The sequence below is a fragment of the Salvia hispanica genome, chromosome 3, assembly GCF_029641045.1.
Source record: "Salvia hispanica isolate PSC_SH4W2 chromosome 3, Shi_PSC_v1, whole genome shotgun sequence".
Classification (NCBI taxonomy): domain Eukaryota; kingdom Viridiplantae; phylum Streptophyta; class Magnoliopsida; order Lamiales; family Lamiaceae; genus Salvia; species Salvia hispanica.
In genome coordinates, this window is record NC_142694.1 from 28,876,207 (window position 1) to 28,904,085 (window position 27,879).

The 27,879-nt window shown below is 38.6% G+C and overlaps 1 protein-coding gene and 1 pseudogene across 1 annotated transcript; one reads left to right on the top strand and one right to left on the bottom strand.

The window, feature by feature from the left end:
• Positions 1 to 17,472: 17,472 nt before the first annotated feature.
• Positions 17,473 to 21,633, bottom strand: LOC125216459 (DNA (cytosine-5)-methyltransferase CMT3 pseudogene; annotated as a pseudogene).
• Positions 21,634 to 23,949: 2,316 nt separating this feature from the next.
• On the top strand, positions 23,950 to 27,295 carry LOC125216167 (heterogeneous nuclear ribonucleoprotein 1-like). Its single transcript, XM_048117808.2, has 5 exons — positions 23,950 to 24,249; positions 24,328 to 24,464; positions 24,767 to 24,999; positions 25,730 to 26,837; positions 26,953 to 27,295. The coding sequence occupies exons 3-5, from the start codon at positions 24,778 to 24,780 to the stop codon at positions 26,964 to 26,966; spliced, it is 1,344 nt and encodes a 447-aa protein (XP_047973765.1). The 5' UTR covers positions 23,950 to 24,249; positions 24,328 to 24,464; positions 24,767 to 24,777; the 3' UTR covers positions 26,967 to 27,295.
• Positions 27,296 to 27,879: the final 584 nt, after the last annotated feature.

The following is a 27,879-nucleotide window of genomic DNA, read 5'->3' on the forward strand; positions in this document are numbered from 1 at the left end:
GAAAAAAGACCCTATATTTTTACACTCCTTCCGTCACCGAGCGAAGATTGACTTCTTTGTGTGGCATGATATTTTATAAATTACTACCGCCGTCTCACGATAGGAGTCACACTTGGTGTGGGCACGGATTTTAAGAAGTGTAATGAAAAGTGGGTTGAATAAGTTAGTGGAATATGAGTCACATTTATATATATTAGTTTTATAATAAAATGTGATTGAATAAATTAGTGGAACGTGAGCTCTACTTACCATTTATGGTAAAAGTGAGATGTGACTCTTAATCTCTTATTGTGGGACGGACTAAAATGGCAAAATGTGACTCTTATTGTAGGACGAAGGTAGTATTATGGTATGCACTGTTATTTTGTATGATATGCGAAAAGAGAATAAAATAGGAGAAAATAAAGTAGATATAGGCGATTCTATTAGTTATGGATCATCTTGGAAATAAAAAAGGAAACTGGCAAGTGCATGTTGCAACGGAGAAAGTAGTATTTTAGAGGATTTATACCTCGTTTTTTTAATGTATCATCCTTCTCCTCATTCTGAGTAGGGGTGGGTCGATACGATATATCATATCGAAAACGTTGTATCGTGTATCGTATCGAAAATATCGATATGAAAGAATTTCATATCGTTATCGTATCGAAAGTTTTGATATATTGAACTTTCGATATAAAAAAATTTCATATCGTTATCGTATCGATATTTCGATATATTGTATCGAAATTTGATATATCGTTAAATATCGATATATATCGAAAATTTCGATATATATCGATATATATCAAAAATAAAATATCGATATATATCGAAAATATCGATATATCGAAAATTTTCGATATATATCGTATTTTCGATATAAAACAATATATCGCGATATAAAGAAATTCATATCGTTATCGTATCGAAAACTTACGATACGATATCGTATCGTATCGAAAATTACGATATATCGAAAATTCGATAATTTTTCGATATTTTTCAATACGATACGAGCGATATATCATTTTTTTGATATTTTTCCCCGGCCCTAATTCTGAGTAAGACCACAACTTGTAACTCATATATCTAATCCAACAATTTTAATTTTAATTTTAATTTTAATTTTTCATTTAATCATTATCAAATTTTAAATTAAATAATACTAGTATTATAAATAATAAAATCATTCTATTAAAAATTGTTATACAATTATAAAAGGGAAATGTATTTGTTTTAATAGATGTCTCAAATTTCTATTTTAGGATGTTTAAAATTAAATATTTCATTTCTATTTACTATTGCTATTTTTGATAAATTAACCACACATTTAATTATAAAACTTATATTTAAAAGTTGAATCAATATATTTTTTTCGTTTACTTTTCTTCTTTTTGATTGAACTAACTCTTTGGATTGAACTAACTCAAAATGGACTAAGCATCTTTATAAGGAAAAAGTTTTCTAGGCCCACCAAAGCCATGGATGAAATCTCTGTACGTCCAAAAAAGCAAATTATGTATACTATAATTGTTACACAATATACAAAAAAATTGGGGAAAACTAGTCTAGTAAAGATCTGAATGTTTTTTAAATGATCACGACTTCACGCTCCTCTTTGCTTTATTTTGACTCATAATTGCTACCAATAAAATAGTTATAACACAGAATATTATAAGTAAAGTTTCATATTGTGGCCTTTTCTCACCACATTAAATTTACAACACACTATATTACTATCATTTTGTGGCCTTTTCTTATGACATGTAGTACGTCTACTAGCCTAATCTACGTTTTACATTCCTAGTTTCAAAACACCAACTATTGCCAATTGTTTATTCAAAATAAATGATCAATTTTGTTGTTTATATTTTCATTGTTTTTAAAATGTCATTAATGCCACTAAAATACGTATAGAATGACACTTCGGTACAATTCCACATCCCAAGTAAATAACGTATTTGAAAATCTAAACGTAAATATCAAAATCAAGATTGTGCATACTATTTGGCCTTTCATTATAATATAGTCCCTCCATCTCATAGAAATAGGTCCTTTAGGATTGACACGAGTTTTAATATATAATTGGTAAAATAAGAAGGAATGAACAAAGTAGTTGAAATTATGTAATGCATGGTGAAATCATAAATGATAAAATAAAAGAGAAGGAGAGAAAAGATTACCATAAATAGATATGGACTATTTGTATGAGACTAATGAAAAAAGAAATATGGCCTATTTCTTTGGGACGAAAAGTAATACATAATCCAGCTTGATTAATAATTAATACTAGTAACTAAATCATTTTTTAAAATAATCCTTTTGTGAGCGACTTTAGAATTTTTATTATTGGGGAAAATATATTTTATTATAGTTTAATAATCAAAAAGGTTTTATAATTTTTGTATACTCTTGAATCATCTTATTCGTGTAATAATTCAATGTCATATTCTAGTTTAATACGATTATATTGGTATTTTTTTTGGCTCGGTATGATAGTATATGGTTATGTTGGTGTTTTTTTTATCAAAATAAAACTCTACGTCCAACTAACTTGTAGGAAAACTTTCAACATCTTAGAGCACTCCCAATGGTTTGGGGATAAACTCCCTTATTTCTCCCTAACTCCTGCCACATCAGCACCAAAATTTATCCCCAGTTTTTAGCCAACTTTTAGCCAACCTCTGCAATGGTTTCTCCCTTATTTCTCCCAAACTCAACATTTCATTTTTACATCATCACTAATTTAATTGTTTTATTTTTATATATAATAAAGCTAGCTTATTTAATTTATAAGATAAAACAAATAATAGTAATAAAGTTCGTTGTATTAAACACGGGTACACATTACAACGAAGAAAATTAAAAAAAAAAAAAGTACACGAATGGAAAAAAAAAATCAAAAAAAAGAATGTGATCTGCTGCTGCTGGGGGGGTGGCTGCTGCATTCGAGCGATCTCGCTTTGTATGTAGCGGGAGATATAGTTGTTGATTGGGTTGTTGGCGAAACCCGCTACATCCCATCCGTTGGGAGCGGGAGGTACCTCTTCTTCGGAAGAAGAATGTGATATTTCCTCGTCGGACTGAGCACGAGACGATGAATCAGAACTCATTTAATAAAGATGGAGAGAAAAAAGATTGAAAATTTGTGTGAATGAAGTTTGTGGGTGATGAATGGAGGAAGATGATGAAATATTTATAGGGGTGGAAATTAGAATATGACCGTTGAGGAAAAAAAAAATTGATCATCGCCGAAAAATCGCCGAACAGCTCCCCACAGTGGCCGGCGATGATCCGGCGATAGCCCGGCGTTAAAACGCCGCTTGGCGTAAAATCGGTAGGAATTTCGCCGAAAAATCGCCGAACTCCTCCCAATGGCCGGCGATAAGTCGGCGATATCCGGCGAAAAATCGCCGGATTTTCGCCGTCGCCATTGGGAGTGCTCTTAGGATGTTATGCTGTTTTGAATTATAAATATAAAGAATACTATGAAATCAATAATCATGATGATTTTATCCAAGCAGCGTTCGTTAGTACAATTAATTTTAGGATTGCTCATAAAAATAATCATTATTTCATATCTTACACGATATTATTTGATATACCAAACACTTCCCAATTTTATAAACACACTAATATTCATTTTCAGTATCGTAAAATTGTCAAACTCTCGAATCTCAACAGCCCACGAACTAAACCCCACTCAAATTTTAAATTAACTTGAACTTTTGACTCGTACACCAAAGCCTCAAGCAAATTCAAATATTTACATCATTCTATGCTTAATGTGAAAATGTTGATGAAATTTCAAGTTTCATATTCATATAATTAAATGTTTTTAGCTGTCGCAAGTAAATCATTAGCTGAAAAGTTGCATCCACGTTACTACTAACAAGATTAGCCTCATTTTCACCCACAAACATAGTTGAAGATTCACGATAAGTTGAGTACGTTGATTTCGTTGTTTGACTCGATCATTTATAAAAAAACATCTTTGAGCATGATGGTCCATTGTTAATCCTTGTATCTGCTCGTATACACGCATCTCCATGCAGTCAGACAATTTTTCCAAGCTCAATACACATAATCGATGCTTCGAGCAAGACCGTGACTGATAAGGCTAATTTCATGCATTGGTTATGTAGTGAAAAACATCACATTTCTGCTGGATCTAACAAGTTTTGTTAAGCCAGGTGTGTGTGTAGCGCTAGATCCAGGAGATGCTGGAGGAGGATATCTAGCGAGGAGCAGGAACGGAATCACGAGGAAAAGCTAGAGGAAGGAAGCCAAAAGCTGAGGGCAATCAAGTCAATCAATACCTCGCTGGGCCCCACCTCGAAGCTTATAAATAAAGGAGTGCGCAACAAGAATGGCAGATCCGTCACACTCCACACACAGTCACGCTCTTAGCTCACACACACTAGGGAAATGGGGAATTGGGGGAGGTTTTCGTTTTCAGGAGTCTCGTATCAGTGCATCACCGTCCCTTGAGGGCGAAGAAACAATTGTTCTTTTAAAATTTCTGTTTGGTACTCAGTTCAGTCTCGAACTTCACGTTTGGAAGTCGAGCTTGTTGTTTTGTTGCTGAATCAGTTTATCCGTTCTATTTACATTTGATTTGCTTTGATGAAGTTAGATTTCGTGTTGATTATTATGATGCTTGCTATTTTGGTTTGTTTATTTGAGATGTTCTCTTGAATTTGTTGCTGAATATTTTAGGAGATTCGAGAATCGTGGTATTGAAGTTGTGTTCGGTTGGATTTTTGTTCTGATGCTTGGATCCGGAGTGGATTTAGCATCCGAAGTGTGGATCTGAACAGGGGAGGTGAAATTTGTGCATGAGATTATGGGGATTTTGTTCTGCTTGGTTTGCTTCGTCTAGTAGTGTGATTTCCGTCGTTGTTTCGTTTACCGTTAAAATTATGTTTCCAATCTACATCTGAGTTTGTTTTTCTCGATCTCTGCATTTATTTGTGTTCGTTGAAGAAGATGAAGTCATTTTCAGTTGATGCTTTAGTTAGTTAGGCTGCAGATTCGATTCTGTCCGTACTTACCTTTTTCAGAGTTTGGTCCCCACTTGTTTTAATCTCCTTGGTCTAGAGATGTTCGTAGAAGTCCCAGATCTAGTAGTTGATTTGATTTAGTTCTTATACATAATTCATTTTTTGCCTAGATCTAGCAGTTAGCATAGCATACTTTATTTCCAAATTCACTTAGTTAAATTCCTCAACCCAAAATATGCGTGGCAGCAGCCAACCCAAAAATAGTTTCCAAATCTCTATGCATGTACTATACGAGTCCATCTCTGTGGGATCGATCCCTACTTCCCTGTGCTAGTTTAGTATCTGTGGTTGAGGGTTTTGAAGGTTTGCTTGCGTACCAACGACCAGACTTCCAGTCTTGTGAGTCTCTAGACCTTGTGATCTAGTTGATTTACTGGATCTAGGAAGTGTGTAATTAGAAATTGATAGGATACAGCAAGCAAGAAATCAACTCTTCAAATGGCGCCGTTGCCGGGGATGGATGGCGTAGTTTGTTTATGTGTTTAGAGATTTGGTGTAAATAGTTTTAATCTTTTGAATTTCGCTTTTGGCAGTTTATGAGCAAGGGCTCAAGGTCAGGAATCTGGAGCAACCCATCTTGGTCAAGGAACGTGCAGTTGAAGTGGCAAGTTAAGGAATCAACATCCGCCATAACTACCAGATCGGGGTTGTCAACTGTAGATCCATTTCCGTTTGAATCAGGGAGTGAAGAAGAGTGGAATTCATCGGGGAAAGAGGATTCACGGTCGTCGTCAGAAACTGAGCATTCGGAAAGGGAGGAAGAGGAGTCTGTAATGGCAAACTTAGTGGACCTAGACCCAGAGATTGGTTCGCTAACTGCACATCTCGACGGAGAGCCAGCTCATGCCATAGTGTCAAATCAACGTCAGCGGTCTATTGAGATCAAGACGAATGTGCTGGGCGTTTTACCTACATTCTCTGGACGGAGGAATGAGTGTCCTTATGAGTTTTTGAACGAGTTTAGTAAGCTATGTAGCATCCAGAAAAGGCCTAACGAAACTACCGAGGAGGACTATCGCCTGCGAGCGATTCCATTTGCATTGAAAGGAGAGGCAAACACTTGGTTGCTGAGGCTTCCACCTGACTCGATCACCACATGGAGGGATTTCAAATTGGAGTTCCTGGACTATTTCTTTCCGTCCAATAAGACAAACGCTTTGAAAAAAGAAATTCAAGAGTGTAAGCAGGACTACGATGAATCTTTAAGCCAATATTGGTCTCGGTTTAAAGGCCTGCTTGACGCTTGCCCAAATCACAGGATGACGGAGGCTGAAACATTTTATCTATTCTACGAAGGGGCAAATCCTGAGTCCAAGGACTTAATGAATTCCTCGAGCGGGGGGAATTTCACCAAGAATAAGGCAAGCGAGGCACGCGAGATTCTGGGAAGATTAATCGACGCGAAGAAGGCGTATGACTGCCCGCGTGCTATCATGAGGAGAAGCTCCGCGAACACAGTTAAGGAACGAGAAGGAGAAGAGGTTAGAGACAGAATAGATCGACTGGAGAAGGCACTGCTAAATGCCATTGAAAAGAAAAATACCCCTGGGTCGACTGATAAGGAAAAAAACCCAGGTCAAGAGGAACATCAGCTTCAATTTTACAATAATCCCTCACTCGATGGAGATTTCCAAGCTCAAGTGAATGCAATGGGGAATTGGAATCAAAGTAATCAAAATACCAACTGGAACCAGTGGAAGATTAAGGAGGCACCATGGAGGGACAATCCTTGTTTCAGATGGGCTGAAGGGAACCAACAACCACAGTCACAACACCCAGGTCCAGCGGAGAACCAGCAGACATGGCCCAGCCGGAATCAGGAAGGACCACAGCATAATTCTAACTGGGCAGGGAAGCAGCAAGAGGGGCTGAACAACTGGAATTTCCGTAACCAAGGGGATCAGCATAACTGGAACAACAGGAACCAGAGCAACCAAGGGAATTCTTATGTGCCACCGCATCAGAGGAACAATTCAGGAAACAATCAAAATTTCCAACAGAGTCACCCAGGTCCAGCAACCCAGTACAACAATAATCAAGGAGGTCAGGGAAATTTTCGCCAGAACCAGGTGGTTGGAACCAATCAAAATCAAGGATTTAATCCCAGTTCAATTCAAGGTTTCCGACCACAGCGGAATCTTGATGACATGGTGCATGACCTGGTAAATTTCCAACAACACATGCAGAATAACATGCAGGCTAATAATGACGTGGTGCACAAAATTCAAGATGCCCAGCAGGAGCAGAAGTCTGCCATGGACATGCTGGCAAAGCAGATGTCCCAGTTGGCCACGTCGCTGAACGAAATGCGGGGAAATGAAGGGAAATTGCCTGCCACTGTCAAACCACCAGACCGAGCAAATATTAGTCAAATTACCTTGAGATCGGGGAAAGGCTATGAAGGACCGAAGCAAGTGATAAACGAGGAGACACCCTCACAGATGAACGGAGAAAAGGGGAATCAGAAGTCTCGAGGAGATGATCCTGGACTCAGAGAAATTCCTATACAGGATGACCTCCAGGAGGGAGATTTAAGGGGATCTATGCCTCGACTAAGTGACCCATTTTTCCTTGATCCAGAACCTGAGTTGGAACTTAAAGAGGGAAGCAGGGAGACAGGTGCAGCCCCAGCAGGGAGTTCCACGAATGCAGTAAAGCGACCCAAACCATTCCCATATCGAGGAGAAGCCAAGAAAAAGAAAGATGATACTGAGGACCTTGTGGAAATATTTAGTAAGCTGGAGATTAACCTACCCTTTTTGCAGGCTCTGAAAATACCCACCTTCAGCAAGTTCATCAAGGAATTCATAGCAGGAAAAACCAAACCTGATGGGAAGATTGTTATAGGAGAAAATGTATCCGCCGTGATACAAAAGAGAAGGATGCCGTCAAAGTGTACAGACCCAGGTATGTTCACTCTCCCTATTTCTTTAGGTGACATTAAAATTGAGCATGCCATGTGTGATCTAGGTGCATCGATAAATGTCCTACCGCTGTCAATATATAAAAAATTGGTGGGAGTCAGTTTGGTTGATACTAAAGTAGTGATTCAGTTGGCCGATAGAACATGCATCTCTCCTGAGGGAGTATTGGAAAATGTTATAGTTAGAGTGCATGATTTCCTATACCCAGCTGATTTTCATGTGATAAAAATGAGGGGAAATGAATCTACTGAGTCTAGTGGGGTGTTACTGGGGAGACCCTTCCTTCGCACCGCGAAGACTGTTATTGATGTGTTTGATGGAACCATATGCCTGGACTATCATGGGGAGAAATACACCTTCAACATTGAAGAAGCTATGAAAAAACCGCTTGATGTTGAAAACTTGCATGTTGTAGATGTAATTAACCCCCTAGTCCAAGAATATCTTGAGACTGAACTAATGCAGGAACAGTTTGACAATTCGGAGCTGAGCCAGACTGTAGAAAAGGAGGTGACAGGATGGTGTGAAACTTTTTTCACACAGGACTTGACAGATGATCAGATCAATGAAGCGATCATGGCATTCTGCCACCAGCCACTATCATTCCAATCAGCCAGATCTGTTCAGGAGAAGAGCCCAGACGAGGGAGCGAATCTAGAGGAAATGGCGCCAAGAAGTAAGGCGGAGAACCCTTTACCTCAGGAAGCCATCACACCGAAGAAGGAGTTGAAAATTTTGCCTGAAAATTTAAAGTATGCATACCTGGAGGAAGGAGAAACTTGTCCAGTGATAATTAACAGCCGCTTGACTGAAGACCAAGAGAGTGCGCTGCTGGAAGTAATAAGGAGGAACAAGAAGGCCATAGGGTGGACACTTTCTGACCTAGTTGGAATTAGCCCTGATCTTTGCATGCACCACATCAGACTAGAGGAAGGGGCAAAGGCTCGGCGTGATCCACAAAGGAAACTGAATCCAAACATGAGGGAGGAAGTGCTCAAGGAAGTTCTGAAACTACTGTCCCTTGGAATCATATACTCTATTCCAGATAGCGAGTGGGTCAGTCCGGTTCACATGGTACCGAAGAAATCTGGAATACAAGTGGTGAAGAATGACAAGAACGAGTTGGTGCCTACTCGACTGGTCACTGGATGGAGGATGTGCATCGACTATAGGAAACTAAATGAAGCCACCAAAAAGGATCATTTTCCTTTACCATTCATTGACCAGATGCTAGAGAGGCTGGCTGGTAAACAGTATTTCTGTTTCCTCGACGGATATAGCGGTTATTTCCAGATTTTCGTGGACCCAGAGGACCAGGAAAAGACCACATTTACATGCCCTTTTGGAACTTATGCCTACCGAAGGATGCCATTTGGTCTATGTAATGCACCAGGTACATTCCAACGTTGTATGATGAGTATTTTTTCGGATCTACTAGAGGTATGCATCGAGATATTCATGGATGATTTCACTGTATATGGAGGCTCATTTGATACTTGTTTAGCCAGCCTTGACCTAGTGCTGCAAAGATGTCAAGAGAAACATCTAGTCCTGAATTTTGAAAAATGTCACTTCATGGTAACTGAGGGGATTGTTTTAGGTCATGTGGTCTCTGAAAGAGGAATACAAGTGGACAAGGCAAAGGTGGAAGTGATTTCGAAGCTACCTTATCCTACAAATCAAAAGGAAGTTAGAGGGTTCCTCGGTCATGCAGGGTTTTATCGAAGATTTATCAAGGACTTTGCAAAAATTGCGCAGCCACTCACTCATTTGCTGCACAACGATGTGGAGTTCGAGTTTGATGAGGGATGCAAGAGGGCATTTCAATTGCTCAAGGATAGACTAGTGTCCGCACCAATTATCAGGGCACCAGACTGGAATCACCCTTTTGAGATAATGTGCGACGCGAGCGATTTCGCTGTGGGAGCCGTCCTAGGGCAGAAGATAGATGGGAAAAACTACGTAATTTTCTATGCGTCCAAGACACTAAATCAAGCTCAGAAGAATTACGATACTACGGAGAAGGAAATGTTGGCTGTCGTCTACTCGTTCGAAAAATTCCGCCCTTATCTTCTTGGGTCAAAGGTTATTGTTTTCACTGATCATGCAGCAATAAAGTACTTGCTAGCTAAGAAAGAATCAAAGCCAAGGCTAATTCGATGGGTCCTACTTCTACAGGAGTTTGATTGGGAAGTAAGAGACAAAAGAGGAACAGAGAATCGAGTGGCTGACCACTTGAGTAGAATTCATCAAGGAGATACGGACGAGGCTATTCCCGATGTTTTTCCCGAAGAGCATTTGTACTATATGGACGAACCACCTAGACCGATAAGCTGGGAATCTGTCTTAGTTTTAACCGGTCCAGGAGAATCTGATCGAGGAAAGCGCGTACGTAACGCAGAACCATGGTACGCAGACCTGGCAAATTACTTGGTCACGGGAGAGGTGCCAAGTTCAGAGGAAGCCTCCCGGGCCCAGAAGATGAAGCTTAAAAGCGAAGCCAAATATTACTTCTGGGATGATCCTTATCTTTGGAAGATGTGCGCAGATCAGATAATTCGACGCTGCATTCCTGAATGGGAACAAAGAGATGTACTCCATCATTGTCACTCCTTGGCGTGTGGAGGGCATTTCGGACCAAGGAGAACCGCAAGGAAAGTTTTAGACAGTGGATTCTACTGGCCTACATTGAACAAGGATGCCTTTGAATACTGTCAATGCTGCGAAAGATGTCAACAGACAGGGGGAATCTCGAGGCGAGATGAGATGCCCCAAGTGCCCATAGTGATTTGCGAAATTTTCGATGTCTGGGGGATGGATTTTATGGGCCCATTTCCGTCGTCATATGGAAATGCTTACATATTGGTTGCGGTAGACTACGTTTCCAAATGGATAGAGGCGAAGGCTACGCCCACTTGTGAGTCTAAGGAGGTGGCCAAGTTTCTAAAGTCAAACATCTTCAGCAGATATGGAGTTCCTAGAGCGATTATCTCAGATCAAGGAACACACTTTTGCAACCGCACTATTGAAGCGCTCATGAGAAAATACGGCGTGCATCATAGATTGTCTACACCATATCACCCCCAATCGAATGGGCAAGCTGAAGTCTCTAATAGGGAGATAAAGAGTATTCTGGAAAAATCAGTTAACACCACAAGGAAGGATTGGAGTAAACGCCTTGACGATGCTTTGTGGGCGTATAGGACTGCTTACAAGACACCAATCGGGATGTCACCCTATAGGTTGGTGTTTGGGAAAATGTGTCACTTACCCGTGGAAGTGGAGCACAAGGCATATTGGGCCATTAAGAAGATGAATATGAAGTCTGTGGCATGTGAAGAAGAAAGGAAGCTGCAATTACAGGAGCTGGAGGAACTACGGCTAGAGGCATTCGATTCAGCAATGTGGTACAAGGAAAGAACGAAGCTCTGGCATGACAAGAACCTCCGGGTCAAGGAACTTCAGGTGGGGCAGAAAGTACTTCTATTTCAGTCCAGACTCAAGCTAATGCCAGGGAAGTTGAAGTCAAAGTGGGTAGGTCCATATACCATCGTTGGCCTCCGCGCACACGGAGCAGTGGAAATCCAGGGAAGTGCTCCTAACTCGGTCCCTTTTCTTGTTAATGGCCATCGATTGAAAGTCTATAGGGATAATTCTGAGCTATGCGTAGTGGAGGAAATACCACTACGTGCGCTCTCAGTTATCACTTAGCCAGACAAAGGAATATTCTCGATGAACTCCTGGGTCAAGGGAAATGTTATGTTTTTACACACTGATCCAGGGGATTCGAGAATATTCAAAGGTAATTGTACATAGTTTAATTGCTTTAGAAGACAAAGAAAATCCAAACAAAATAAAAATTCAAAAATTTCCAAAAATATTTTCGAAGACCCAAACTCAAAGGGGATTTATGTCTCGTACTTTAACCTTGACCCAGGAGTCTGGGGTCTTCATATTTTTTTTAGGTCGCGGTCAAGGGAATCAATTAGAGGAAGAGTGCATGAAGGAGCAGTTGAGGAGGGAAGTTATAATTTGAAATTCAAAATGCCGACAATTATGGAGGAGTACGGTCGCTGATGTCATACCTGCAACGAAACATTGAGGTGAAGATCGCCGAGCTTGCTCCCGAGGTCGTGATGTGCGACCGCCCAGAGGTTTTCAGCGTAGACTACTTCTTCAACAAGGGCTTGTTGCAAACTCAAGGCAACAAGACTTACTTCTATTCGCTGGGAGATAAAGCGAAGGCGGAGCCGGAGGAAGCTGAGGAGGCCATGCCAAGTGAAGAGGTGGAAGAGCTTAGGAAGGAGGTGCAGGACATGAAAAAGGAAATGCAACTGATGAAAAAGGAGATGATGAAGGAACTCGGGGGAATACGGAAGGAACTCAATGGGAGTCGGGAAGAAGTAAAAGTTCTGAGCAGCAACGTAGCAGATTTGGCCACGAAATGTGCCAAACAAAGTGAAAGAGTGGCGGAAGCTGTGGAGATATCTACGCGGATGTTGAAATGGCTGCATCAGACGCTTCCCTTGACCCAGTCGAAGTCGACTCCTGGGTCAAGTGGCGAGGCACAGAAGATCATCCACAGCAGTCCCTCGATCAAGCCATTCCAGCAGTTGACCACCCCGACTATTCCCGAGAAAGTTCCAAATCCACCGAGGACGAAAATGCTAATGAGGAAACCAGGACTCGATCAAGCTGCAGAAGGAAAGGAAGAGCTGGAGCAACCAGCGAAGAAGAAAGTGAAAACAAACCGCCCCAGTGTTCCACCACCGTCTGGCTCTCGCGGGAGCCAGCCCCAGAAATGAACAATTTCCCCAGACCAAGTAAATTTTAGTTTTTGTGTTTTTTTTTTTCTTTTCTGTGTCTTATTTTCATGTTTTTGCTGTGTTTTATGCTACCTTCTCCCACTTAGCCCAATCCTTGGTCTAAGTGTGAGAAGTTCTGTGTTTTCTGTTGGTTTGTTCTTCTCCCACTTAGCCCGTTGCTCGGTCTAAGTGTGAGAAGTTGTTTTTTTTAGAATTGTTGTTTATTTCTGCATTGAATTCTCTTTTTCCCCCCTTCACGACGATGGCTTGAGGCCAAGCTTGAGTGAAGCGGGAGGGGGAGAGGAGTCAATGCAGTGTTATTATGCTTTGAGGAGTCGTAGGTCTAGGGGTGTGTCGCATGAACTAGTGGATATAATACGGCAGATTCCCTTAGGGAGAGTAATTGAAAATAGGAGGTATTCCAACTTAGAAGCCTGATTCTTTAGTAAGCCGAACCAATCTGAATGAAGCAAGAACGATAGTAAATGCCTTTACTTGCCTAGTTGTGAAGCCCTACTCTAGAGGTGAGTTATAAGCCTGTGATAACACTTAGAGCTAACATATGTCAAAAGTCTGCCACTGAATGCTGAAGGAAAAGAGAAGAAAAAAAAAAAAAATATAAATAAAAAAGGGGGAAAGGAGAAAATATATAATCATAAAATCTGGAGGTATAAGCTGGACGAAGTCCAGAGGAGGAAATAAAAAGAGAGAAAAAAATCAAGGAGGTATAAGCTGGACGAAGTCCAGGAAATCAAGGAGGTATAAGCTGGACGAAGTCCAGAAAGAAAAAAAAAAAAAAAAAGAAAAAAAAGGGGGATAGTGACGGAGGATAGAAGGAGGAAATTCTCATAACCCGAGGCTTCAGTGGTTTGGCAATAACTTAAGAGAGAATCGGTCCTAACATCCCTGGTAAGGAATGAGCGATCGAGTGAATCTAACAATTGGGGAAGTAACAGGCTATCTTGACGAGCTGACAGGTTGGCTAGGTAGAGGGGAGAAAAAGGCCTATTTGGAGGAGTGCAGCCTGTTGGATTGATCTTAATCTTGTGGGGACGGTTGCCTAAAAGTTGAAACCAGTTCATGCATATGTGTTTATATGTTTTCATCCTATGTGATTATGTACTCTTTGTTTTAGTGTCTAGCTTTGCCTCAGTTGTGTCTAGGTGTAGGAGTTTTGTCTAGAGTCTGTAGAGTCGGTCAAGGGGATAACCATGCTTGAAATTCGCCTTATTCTTCTTTTCTTCTTGTCTTTATACTTGAGGACAAGTATGGTTTAAGTGTGAGCAGTTTGATAAGGCTAATTTCATGCATTGGTTATGTAGTGAAAAACATCACATTTCTGCTGGATCTAACAAGTTTTGTTAAGCCAGGTGTGTGTGTAGCGCTAGATCCAGGAGATGCTGGAGGAGGATATCTAGCGAGGAGCAGGAACGGAATCACGAGGAAAAGCTAGAGGAAGGAAGCCAAAAGCTGAGGGCAATCAAGTCAATCAATACCTCGCTGGGCCCCACCTCGAAGCTTATAAATAAAGGAGTGCGCAACAAGAATGGCAGATCCGTCACACTCCACACACAGTCACGCTCTTAGCTCACACACACTAGGGAAATGGGGAATTGGGGGAGGTTTTCGTTTTCAGGAGTCTCGTATCAGTGCATCACCGTCCCTTGAGGGCGAAGAAACAATTGTTCTTTTAAAATTTCTGTTTGGTACTCAGTTCAGTCTCGAACTTCACGTTTGGAAGTCGAGCTTGTTGTTTTGTTGCTGAATCAGTTTATCCGTTCTATTTACATTTGATTTGCTTTGATGAAGTTAGATTTCGTGTTGATTATTATGATGCTTGCTATTTTGGTTTGTTTATTTGAGATGTTCTCTTGAATTTGTTGCTGAATATTTTAGGAGATTCGAGAATCGTGGTATTGAAGTTGTGTTCGGTTGGATTTTTGTTCTGATGCTTGGATCCGGAGTGGATTTAGCATCCGAAGTGTGGATCTGAACAGGGGAGGTGAAATTTGTGCATGAGATTATGGGGATTTTGTTCTGCTTGGTTTGCTTCGTCTAGTAGTGTGATTTCCGTCGTTGTTTCGTTTACCGTTAAAATTATGTTTCCAATCTACATCTGAGTTTGTTTTTCTCGATCTCTGCATTTATTTGTGTTCGTTGAAGAAGATGAAGTCATTTTCAGTTGATGCTTTAGTTAGTTAGGCTGCAGATTCGATTCTGTCCGTACTTACCTTTTTCAGAGTTTGGTCCCCACTTGTTTTAATCTCCTTGGTCTAGAGATGTTCGTAGAAGTCCCAGATCTAGTAGTTGATTTGATTTAGTTCTTATACATAATTCATTTTTTGCCTAGATCTAGCAGTTAGCATAGCATACTTTATTTCCAAATTCACTTAGTTAAATTCCTCAACCCAAAATATGCGTGGCAGCAGCCAACCCAAAAATAGTTTCCAAATCTCTATGCATGTACTATACGAGTCCATCTCTGTGGGATCGATCCCTACTTCCCTGTGCTAGTTTAGTATCTGTGGTTGAGGGTTTTGAAGGTTTGCTTGCGTACCAACGACCAGACTTCCAGTCTTGTGAGTCTCTAGACCTTGTGATCTAGTTGATTTACTGGATCTAGGAAGTGTGTAATTAGAAATTGATAGGATACAGCAAGCAAGAAATCAACTCTTCAGTGACCTCACGTGAAACTGATCAAGGAATGGGCATCGGCAGTTCTAGGCATTCGCAAGTATGTGTCAAATAACTAACGTCTCCACAATTCAACGACAAAATCTCTTTACACATTCGCAGCCGATATTACCTGCGACATGAAGGTATTTATCAAATTGATTAGGCGTCCCTCCATAAGTTAACGGTCTAATTGTCGTCATAAAGCAACTTATTTCTTGTTTTTTTTTCCTTCCCAGTTGGCAGAACTAGTAGATGAAAATATATTAATTGTTTTTCCTTCTACCAAACTAGCATTTTCGTTTTGTTTATTTCCTTTTAGTTAATTCCTTTAAGTTTTATTTTCCCATTAGTTTAGGATTCCTATGCTTATATAAAAGGCCCCCATTGTTAGACTAAAAAGATAGACTTTGAATATTAATTTTAGGGCAAATTGCCTCTAAAGTCATGAACTTTCACAATAGTTTGGTTTTTCCTGTGAACTTTAAATGTTGCATGAAAAGTCATGAACATTATCGGACTGTGTAAATTTGTCATCCGACCCGACTTGATAGTTTTCCGGCAAAAACTTATCCTACGTGGCATCCCTCCGGCGTGACTTGGCAAATCATCGACATTGCATAAAACGACGTCGTTTTTGCACAAATAAAATGACGCCGTTTTCAGTCGCTGGGAGAACATCACCACTACTTTTCGTTGGCCGTCACATGTGTTGTTGCTCCGGCAGCCACGACTCGTCAGACCCAAAGTCGTTCGAACAACCATGATTTCACATCCTTTTCAGAGGTTTGGCAATTTGCGACGTAAATTGGAAGGGGAAGATGAATTGGGGATCTTGTCCTTGAAAATTTGGAGTGAGAGGTAAAGAGAGAGAGAGAGACGCGGCGGTGGTCTCTGGAGGAGAGAGAGGGGCGATCGGCGGTGATGGTAATAATGAGGGCTGAGCCAGCGAGAGGAAGGGACAGAGGGTGACAGAGCGCTGCCGCTCCCACAACAGCGGTGGCGGAGGCGCGAAGAGGCCGAGAGTGGGAGAGATAGAGGGAAAAAGAGAAAAAGAGAAAAAGAAGAGGAGAGAAAGGAGGGAGAGAAAGAGAAGAAGGGGAGGAGCAGGTGGTGTGCCGAAGTGGCGGCAGGCGGTGGCGCTGGAGCAGATTAGGGTAAATGAAGTGGAAGAAGAGTGACTGGAATGGGAGTAAACACACCCAGCATCCAAATCATCTTCCATGTCAGCATAAATACAAACATCATCACACTACTTAGCCGAAATACCCGACTTGGGAAATCGGCACACGGGGGTAAAGTTCATGACTTTTAACGTAACATTTAAAGTTCATGGGAAAAACCAAACTTTTATGAAAGTTCATGACTTTAGAGGCAATTTGCCCTTAATTTTACTTTGAGTTTTTATACTCTGGAGTTCTCAATAAGTTGAGTTCTTTATTACTACCAGTTCAGTCAGTCATTCTCTATAAGTTTATGCATCAATGGTAGTAATAAAGAACTAAATTTATTGACAAGTCCAGAGTATAGAAACCCATAATAAAATTAATAATCAAAGTCTGTCTTTTTAGTCCAGCAATGAGGCTTTTATATAGACAAATGGAAATACTAATCTTATGGAAAAATAAAATTTAAAGAAAATAACTAAAAGAAATTAAACAAAAACAAATCCTAATTTGGTAGAAGGAAAAACAATTAATATTTTTCCATTTACTAAATCTACTAACTACTCCTTCCGTTCCATAGTAATAGAGTCATTTTGCCATTTTGGTACGTTCCATAGTAATCGAGTCATTTCCCTTTTTAGTAAAAGTCAACACATTTTTCCACACCTACTTTACTCTCTCTTACTTTTTTCTCTCTTCATCTCTCTACCTTTTTCATTTTCCACTTTATTCTCCCTTTACTCAACTCACCTAACACAATTTTTCTTAATCTCCGTGCCGAAAAGTTTCGCCTCCATTACTATGGAACGGAGGGAGTAGGAAATACATAAAACAAAAAATAACTTGCTTAACCTCCAAGTCATGCTAAAACTGCATCATACTCCCTTTCTTGAAAAAGATTCGACCTCGAGTCTGCTTTGTCTCCATCATCAGGATCCCATTCGACTTTGTTGTCAGGGCGAACTCTCACACATGGCATATCCCTAAAGTTTGCACCCTCCTTTTTGGTATTTGACAAACACGCTCATAATCATCTTGATTTAGAAGAAGGGGTGATGATCACACAACGGATGTTCAATCACCTCAGATTTGACATTCAAGTAACCTGACATTTAATCCCTTCTTAGCCTTATGAATCATTAGAATTCAATTTGAGACTCCGAGTCATAAGGTATTTCATTACGCCCTTCATCATTCTCAACATGAGGGAGGTCAGAGATAGCATCACCAAGAACCGATTCCTTCTTTAAATCCAATTTACACCCTTTTTTCATATGCAACCATATTAACCTCAAATTCAAGTGGAGTAACTCCTCTAACAACGATATTATGGGTTGGTAACATGTACGAGGGTAACTCTTCTGGAAGAGCACCCCACAAGAAAACACACATGCGAAATTGAGGCAGTATGCACTAGCTGCCATCATTCTCATTCTAGCTTAATAACCCATGCCCACAAGGCAACTCATTGAATATCTACCAAGAAAACCATCTGCAAACTTCACAAGGTCAACAACGTTCTCCACCAACACAAACTTTGGCCTGAGATGTGACACAATATCCATGAACACAACAAGTTGTTTATTCTTGGCATCTTCAAGTGGTGCATCCTTGTTCCTAAACCTATTAAAGTCACTCATACCTTGACAAGGTGGACCACCACATGCGACATCAACAGTTCCCGGTAGTGGCAAAATTCTAGAGTTATAACCTCTTAACACAAATTCCTTCAACATTTCAGGGCAAGAACTCAGACCACCAAAGGGCTCACACGTATCATAGTCAGGGCTATAACCTTTCCACTGTATCTTAAAATGCAGTTCATAAGATTTTTTGCTATTGGGGTCTCCACAACAAACTTCCAGAATCTCTTCAACTTCAAACACTTCAGAGTCATCTTTATCTTCCTCTTCCCCACCATCATCATTAGGCATGTCGAAATGGGTAACGGGTATCGGGTATTTTCCAACCTGACAGGATACCCGTTACCCACAAAATTCGGGATCGAGTAGTAAAATTTTTAAAATCTTAGATATCGGGTATACCCGTTACCCGATCGGGTGTACCCAATACCCGATTGTAGAGCATGATTTATCCTATATTTATATTGCACAAGTCCTCTATCATTTTATCTCACTTTTCAATGTGGGACAACTTGGTTAGCTACCACCTCTATTATCTCGATATCATTCAATCATTCAAATAATATAAATTTGAATCAAGTTAAAATGAATAATTTTGGACAATTTATTCAACCAAACATAAATTTTTATTGTTAATTTTGAATATTCAAAATGAAACAACTATTAAAAGAGTTTACAAAATTTTTTGGACTTAGACTAAAAAAGAATGTATCAACTTACTTAATAATAGAAGGTTTGTTGTGTTGTTGAGTGTTTATTTCATATTCAAATTTTTTTTGTTAAAATATTAATCTTCATGTGTGATAACACCAGATTGTCGTTAATTGATGTTGAGTGTCTCTTGGCATGCTCCAATTTCAGAAAATATAAAAGAATATATGAGTTGTGTATAAATCATAAATGTTAGTGAGCTTATTCACAAGTTTAAAAACTATCACAGATCGCCGAGTACTTGATAGTAGTCCTTAACCAAATCTATACAAATATAGGTAGATTGGTAGATGCACATGCATTAAATTAATTAATAATTAATTTTATTAACTGCGTTTGCGGGTACGGGTTACCCGATGCGGGTATCGGATACCCGCAATGCCTTGCGGGTAGGGTGTCGGGTACCCGTGAAATCAGGTGCGGATACCTGCGGGTACCCGTTTTGACATCCCTAATCATCTTCAACTTCTTCTTTGACATGATACTGGATGCGTCTTTATTTTATGAGGATAAATAAGAAACGAAAAGCTTCTCCCACTCTACAAGCAGGTTATAAAAATCATCTGCTTTTTCATTTCTTACCTGTGTAGAGCCCAGTCGACATTCCACCACGTCCAGAAGTACATGTCCAACAGGGTTCTCTCACCATATTCCCCTCGAATCTCAAGAAATACATGAAGAACAGAATTTGCATCAGCATCACTAGAGATGGTAGAACCAGATTCATTGATATTTGTAATACTCCATGTCTATGATGCCAAGCTTACAAAAGAAGTATATGGAAGTAATTACATCTTGTCATAATAATAGTCAGATGTTACTCTAAGTTTAGAGTCTTTTGACTTCAAAATATTGTCAACCTTAAAAGGTAAAAACATAATTCTAATCTTCTTTTCAAGATAGTGAAGTGGATTATCATCCTTGACTTCAGAAAATAAATCTTGCTTGTTATCAATAAGGTTGACGCAGGTTTTAATAGCCGTATCATCTGGCCTATAATACCACTGAGCCGAAAAAATTTGTTTCCCATCATAGCTTAGAACAACTCTACAATCTTGCATGTGTAATTTTCCTTCCCGTCCGCAGCCTTAAAATGGGCCACATCATCTGAGAAGTAAATTTCTTCATCAACCTCCGCTTGAAGAAAATGGTATTTTGCTTGGACGATTTCCATGGATCGGTCTTCCCGTTCAGCCTCATTGTACTCCTTACCGTCATTGACGGCAATGCCTTCGTCTTCGGCAGGGTCGTCAAATTTCAAGGAAGGAGGTGGGGATTTTCTCATCAAGCCGGGGAGCTCAAGAATATATCATCGTCGTATATGGGCTTATCATACACGAGTATCGACAATATGTTGTTGTTACTATTCGTTAGCGGTTCAGCCATATCAAATGATGTGAAGATTAAATCATAGTCGAAATCGCTCTGCTTGTTAATGTCGCTGAAGTTTTAGCTGGACTTTGGTTGGCCACTGCAGACGTTGCTAAATAATGGATCGTCCATCGAACGACACTCTGGCGTATTAAACCCCATCTAGTTGGATTTCACCCGACGCTCCTCCAATCGCCCCAATCGTAGCTGGAGGTCTCGAGCATGTTGTCCCAGATTATCGTTGTCACACCTCAACTCTTATGACGTATGCACTTGCTATAAATAAATTTTTAAAAATTAAATAAATTAACCCACGCTTCAAGTACATAAACGCACATATTATATCATTTCAAAAATCACATTTATCAGGTACATATATCAAAACATTCTAAACCGTAGTGGGACCCTCTCACCACTCTATATACAATACATTTATCTAAATGCAAAAATGATGAGGAAGAGAAGTTGCCAAAACGTATCAGCCGCCGACCTATAACATGTGCAATTCCTAGGACCTATATCAATGAAAAACTTCACTGATATCTTATTCCTGAAAAATATTAGTGGTTTATATAAGCCACAACTCAGTGCATATAAACCTTACCTTTAATTTCATTGTCCATCAATCAAACATATTCTTTAACCAATATATAAAACAATAATCAACAAATATTAAAATAATTTCATATAAATATGCATATGCCACTCTGTTCATTTTATTATTCTGTGACAAATCAAGCCTGGTATCTGCCTGGGATTTCCATTGTATACGACCCGAAGATCCCTTTTCATTATTTGACCTTTCCACGAAGGCCCCTCTTTGCATTTTGACCTTTCTACGAAGGTCCCTCTTTGCATATTTTCTTTGACCCGTAGAACCCAGGGCAAGACTGTCACATATCCTCTTTAATCCTCGATTCAAGATATTCTATTGTCATATAAAAACATATTAATAGCACCACACACATATTCATTGCACCAATCACATATCCATATTAAATTTCATAAAATAATTCCAAATAAGACAACTATATCAAATTCATATCATATAATCCAAATATTCACTTCACTCATAGCAATCAATCACATAATATATGTAAAATTAAAAGTATGATTTATACACACCTGATTATATAGTCTAACTGAGAATATGACTCTGTCCCTTGATTTACAACCTTCGATCGTGTAAACCATGAATAACTCTTCTTCTAACCATGTATATTCTTCTCTCACATTCCTCCTTTTTCTTTCTCTAATTCTTCCCCCTTCTGTACTATTCTCTACTTGTACATATAAAATTACTATGTTAACGTCGGCCAACTCAACCACTTGTATATCATTTATTTTGAAATCCACCTAGATGTAAGACATGCACTATTTCATATAACAACACGTGTCCTCTCCTATCTTATATATATCAATTCACTTATTATTTTAAAGCATAAAGAAAATGCAAATAAAACAATTTATAAGTTCATGTTTATCTACTTTTTACTATGTAGCCTTTCAAAACTTGGCTCTTTTTCCATACGTACACACACACAGATTTATAACAGTACACTTTCCTGCACACACACAAATTTAATATTAATATTTAACATTTATGATCACATATTACCCGTACTACATGTATATGTTTATATCTATTACTATAATTTTCAATAATTCAAACTAAATATATAAAGGCACGATTTAATAAATACTAGTATTACTCTAACAATACTGATAGAATATACTTATAACTTAACTGATAATAAAATATACTAAAATATTAAATAATACTTATATTTTTTATTTAAACCTATTTATATATATTCAACTATCATCTTAACGACTAATATATCCTCTATAACACACTTAGTATCTCTACACTAAGAATGACGATATAATGTGTAATGATAATAAAATATGCTAATATGCAAAATAATACATGTTTCGGGTTAGGGATGTCACAATCGTTCTCAATGTCGTGCAAATCACGTTGTGGTACAACCTCTTCGTTTGGGAGATCTCCACGTCTCCTACCACGAGCATCGCCACGTCTACATTAAGCCATTGATAATCAACCTGATCGTGATATCAATTGATGCAGAAGCGTATAGAGAATGACTGAACTAGTAGTAGTAATAAAGAACTCAACTTATTGAGAACTTCAATGTATAGGAACTCAAAGTAATGTTAATATTCAAAGTTTGCCTTTTTACTCCAACAATGGTCCTTTATACTCCCTCCGTCCCCCATTAAGAGTCACACTTTTCCATTTTGGTCCGTCCCCAATTAAGAGTCACACTTCATTTTTACCATAAAAGGTCCCACATTCCACTAACTCAATTCACTCACATTTATTATAAAACAAATATAAAAAAATGGGTCCCACATTCCACTAACTTTTTCAACCAACTTTTCTTTACATTTCTTAAAACCCGTGCCCGGTCAAAGAGTGACTCCTAATAGGGGACGGAGGGAGTATAAGTAAAACTTAAATGAAATAACTAAAAGAAAATTAAAAAAAAAAGAGGAAATCCTAATTTGATAGAAGAAAAAATAATTAATACTCCCTCCATCCATGAAAAATAGGACACATTGTGAATGACACGGGTTTTAATGTGGAATTGGTAAAGTAAGAGAGAAGGAAAAAAAGTAAGAGAGAAGTAGTGTTAGTGGAATGTGAGATCCATATTATTATTAAGAGAGAAGGAAAAAAAGTAAGAGAGAAGTTGTTGAAAATTTTCATTTTTCTAAATGTGCTCTATTTTTCGTGCACAATAAAAAATGGTAAATGTGCTCTATTTTCATGAATGGATGAAGTATTTTTCCATCTACTAATTACCCTAACTATAAAATAAATAAAAACAAAAAATAACTTGCTTAACCTCAAGTCGTGCAGTAACTGCATCATATACTTTTGCAGAGTTGAGAAACCAAGTGTTTCAGAACCATCGTGATACGCCTTAAAATAATCATCATGTCCCACTAACATGTTTGTAATGAGCATAATAAGAGACCAACACATTTTGAAATGACAGAGTGCGTTAAAATGCTAACTTTTCTTAAATTGATAACTCATCAACGTAGTGTATTGAAAATGTCAACACGATCACATTAAAATGTCAACACATATTTGTGTTGACATTTAAATATCAATGTCAACATAATGTATTAAAATGTCAACTTAAGTTTATATTGACATTTCAGAATTGACGTTTTAATACATTGCATTGATGAGTTAACAAGTTAGCAACTTAAGAAAAGTTAACAACGGATCACACCCTACTGTGCATATAATTAGTTTGAGCATTTTAATTATGCCAAGTAAATTAGAGATTAAAAAAAAATAAAAATGCAATTAGGCCTTAATACATGGCTTAGATCACTACACGTCGAATATTCAACTTGTTGTTGGGTGCAATTTGAAATTCATAACTCATTAATCCGATTTTAATGATCATAAACCACTTTTGCAATCAATCTTGCAAGGATATAGGCCTAAAATGAAATTACAATCAATATGATGGGCTGAATTAATAAATCATCCTTCATTTTTACGATATTTTTGAAAATATATAAACGCCGATTCATGCTTTCTTTCTTCACCATTTTTTACAGGAGAGAGGATAGCCAAAGTCCCTCTCCCTCTCCCTCTCTCTCTCTAGAATACAACTATATATGCGCAGGAACTCAATCGCGTACAACGTAGGCAAATAGTATATCTAAAACCATCGTTGCCCATGTTTCGGTTGTGATGAACATACTATAAATATACAATCTTCGGGAATTCTAACAAAGACTGAATTTTGGTAAATAAGTAGTAAAAGGAAAGAGGGAAGAAAAAGAAGAGGGCACTTCAGCCTTCCTGCTTCTCTCTATAAAGCATCTCAGATCTTGAATCCGATATTTTTCTCTTCTGTTTGGTAAATAAAAGTTGATGTTTTGTGATGTATTTTTGTCACCGTTTCTTGTCAAAATCTGAATCTTATTGATTTGTTCAGGGGTTCTGGATTTTGGGGTTGCTGTTAGTTTCGATCTGTTGAAGATCAGATGCTCTCTTGTTGAATAAGAAATTTTGCAATTCATTGTTTTGAAGTAGGAAACTCTCCTGGTTTCAGTTCAAGTTTTTGTCTTTAAGGTATTGCCTTCTTTATTCTTTCCACATTGCACCGTTTCTTAGTGAATGAATTCTGTTGTGTGATGGCTGATTTTTCATTCTATGTGGAATGCTGAAATTGAATTGTGATATGAAATAGATTAGTTGTATGGTTTAGTTGCTGATTGATCTCTTGCTTGCACTTTCCTTTTGCAATTGTGCTCATTCGATGCTTATTGATCATTGTGAAAGTATGGAGTATTGTTAGCTGTTGATGTAAACACTGTCTTTGTGTTTGAGTTAGAGATATTTGGTGTAATTTGATGGTGTTGATTGGCTATCAGGTGAGCTGAGGATGGAAATGGATGCTGGGAAGCTGTTTATTGGTGGGATTTCGTGGGACACGAGTGAGGAACGTCTGAGACAGTATTTCCAAGCTTTTGGTGAAGTGGTGGAAGCTGTGATAATGAAGGATCGTGCTACAGGCCGTGCTCGTGGCTTTGGTTTCATTGTTTTCGCAAATGCTTCAGTTGCTGAAAAAGTTGTGAAGGAAAAACATGTCATAGACGGCAGAACTGTAAATCTCACGCCCTTATTTCTTATAGAATTTAAATTTTAACTCTTGTCATATGCAAGTGTGATGTTTGATGCATTTTCCTCTTATTTGGAAAGATGGGATATAGTGTTTGAATCCGGAATCAAGAACCAGCTTGCTGCAATGGCTATTTCAGCTTGATGATGCTAACTCATTAGTTGTGTATTAATGATATTTTAATAACAAAGATACTTGTGTTAGAGAATTCAACATTTCAAGAGGACTAGTGCATTTACGTCTTCTTTTACCACTTGATCTTTGCCCCCTTCGAACGTATTCCCAATAAATGAAGTATCCTCTTAGGCTTCCTTAAACTGCTTTAACACGGTGTACTAAACCCTTATTTGGAATTTCTCAGTTTTGACAATAGATACATAACACATATGTATATTAGTCGGAATTTGTTCAGTAAACAATTACTACTAAGTTATCAAATTTTGCTTGTTGCATTAAGTTAAGTTGGTTTATACTTGTTTTTGTTTATTCTTTTGCAATAGTTCTCTGTCCTGCATATAATGGTTACTATTGTTTTTATTCGTGTTTGTATTTTTCGCCACAACTTCCCTTTCTTGTCATATTCAAAATCAGCATTTACTCCTCCTGAGAAAAGTTTCTTCATTTTATAGCAACAATTTAAAAAATATTGAACTTCAACACTTTCGTATATAAGTATCATAGTTGGTATATTTAGTCAATGTCTTTCATTTATCAGGTGGAGGCAAAGAAAGCTGTTCCGAGGGATGACCACCAAAACTTCAACAGAAATAGTGGCAGCATTCAAGGGTCCCCTAGTCATGTCCGCACAAAGAAGATTTTTGTCGGAGGTTTAGCATCAACTGTCACCGAAAGCGACTTCAAGAAGTATTTTGATCAATTTGGAATAATCACTGATGTAGTTGTGATGTATGATCACAATACACAAAGGCCTAGAGGCTTTGGTTTTATAACTTATGATTCAGAAGAAGCAGTTGACAAAGTTCTATTGAAAACCTTTCATGAGCTTAACGGGAAAATGGTTGAGGTTAAGAGAGCAGTTCCCAAAGAGTTATCTCCAGGACCAACACGAAGCCCTTCACCCAGCTATATCTATGGCCTCAATAGAGCAAACAGTTTCCTTAATGCTTATTCGCCCGGATATAATCCAAATTCTACAAGTGGATATGGAATGAGAATGGATGGTCGCTTTAGTCCTGTAACTGCTGGTCGAAGTGGATATCCTCCCTACAGCCCCAGCAACCATAACTTAGGACTGAATTTGGATTCTGGCCTCAGTTTGAACTATGGGGCTAGTAGGGATTCTGGTTTAGGCTATGGAAATGGGACGAACTCTTATTTTAGTGGAGATATAAGTCGATATGGCAGTTCCAATGTGTATGACTTAGTCGGCGGTGGAAGTAGTTCTTTGCTGAGTAGTACGAACCGGAACATGTGGGGAAATGGTAGTCCTAGTTTTGTTACAAACTCTGCAAATTCTAATGATTATGTTGGAACTCGAACTGGAAATGCTGGAATAGGTAGTGGTTTTGGAAGTGTAGGAGAGATTTGGGGCAGTTCGCCTCTTTCTGTTAAAGGCGCAGAAGTAAGCAGAGAAAATGGAGGCATTGCTAGCTCTACACCTTTATATTCTATGGCAAATAATCTCCGTGAGGAGAATTTTGGGAACTTATACGGTGGACCATTTAATGGGGATCAGGCATGGCCGCGTTCATCATCTCTAGAACTCGAGGGATATGGTTATGGGCGTGAGAGTGGTGCAGCTGAGGTCATATCTGAAAATCCAGCTGGTTATGCCGGTGGTTATAGCGTTAGGTCAATTAGAGGTAAGCCTTGGATTCAATCTCTCCACTCTACTACGTATTTACTTTGTTATGAACATTTTCTTGAGACATATAGCTACTATGTGATCTCACAAGACTCTGTTTGATTTTGAAACAGGGATCGCAGCCTAGGAAAATTTGTATGTGGATACGCCAAGAGTATATAGTTACTCCAACACCTGACGTTCCATGTGCAGGAGTACATTCGATAGAGCTAGTTCGTGTACTTATTCAAGTGAACTCGTTACCATGAGCAGTTAAGAAATGATTTCTAAAACTCGAGTAACTTCATATAGGTTTTATTTCTTGTGATTTATTTGAATGCATCGCTCGTTTTCATTGACATCGGGACACCCCCTTTCGTTTTGTGTACTCTCTTAGTTCTGAGTTTCAGTTTCTTGCGGTCTGAATATACATCTTATTTAACATTCATTCAAGGAAATGAGTACTCTTTTTATGTAGCTTATCTATTTTTGCCTAGTCTGCAACAAAAATGTTGAAGGTTAAGTTCAGTCTTAAATTCTATCATAGAATTAAAGAGTATTTCTAAGTTGTGGAAGCATGTTCTCACCTTAAATTTTCACTTCTACTCTTAATTTAACCTTGAAATATGTTGTGCGTTGAAATTTTTGGTTGCTGTTGAATCATTAATTTAATTTCAGACACATGTTAAAATGTTCATGGTAATAAAATACAAAAAGTATATAAAGGGTCAAAACAAGCAAAACTTGGAGAATTGAAGAATAATACAGTTTCACAAATTTTGAGTTACTTTATTTTAATGGAAACTTTTAGTCATTAAAAACTAACAATCTTCTAATGCATTACATCAAAGTGGCATGAGCCGGTGGTGTTATTAGGAATGATGTCGGGGTAAAGGATACTCCACGAAGGATACTCCAGGAGCTTAGGACATGGTTCTGTAATTGTGGCTGAATTATGGGCCAATATATGATGGCCTGCAACTTGCCTGGGACAACGGAATACGAAGCCTTGAAGTCGAGAGTGACAACCAAGCAGTGGTCTTTATGGTTAACTCGAATAG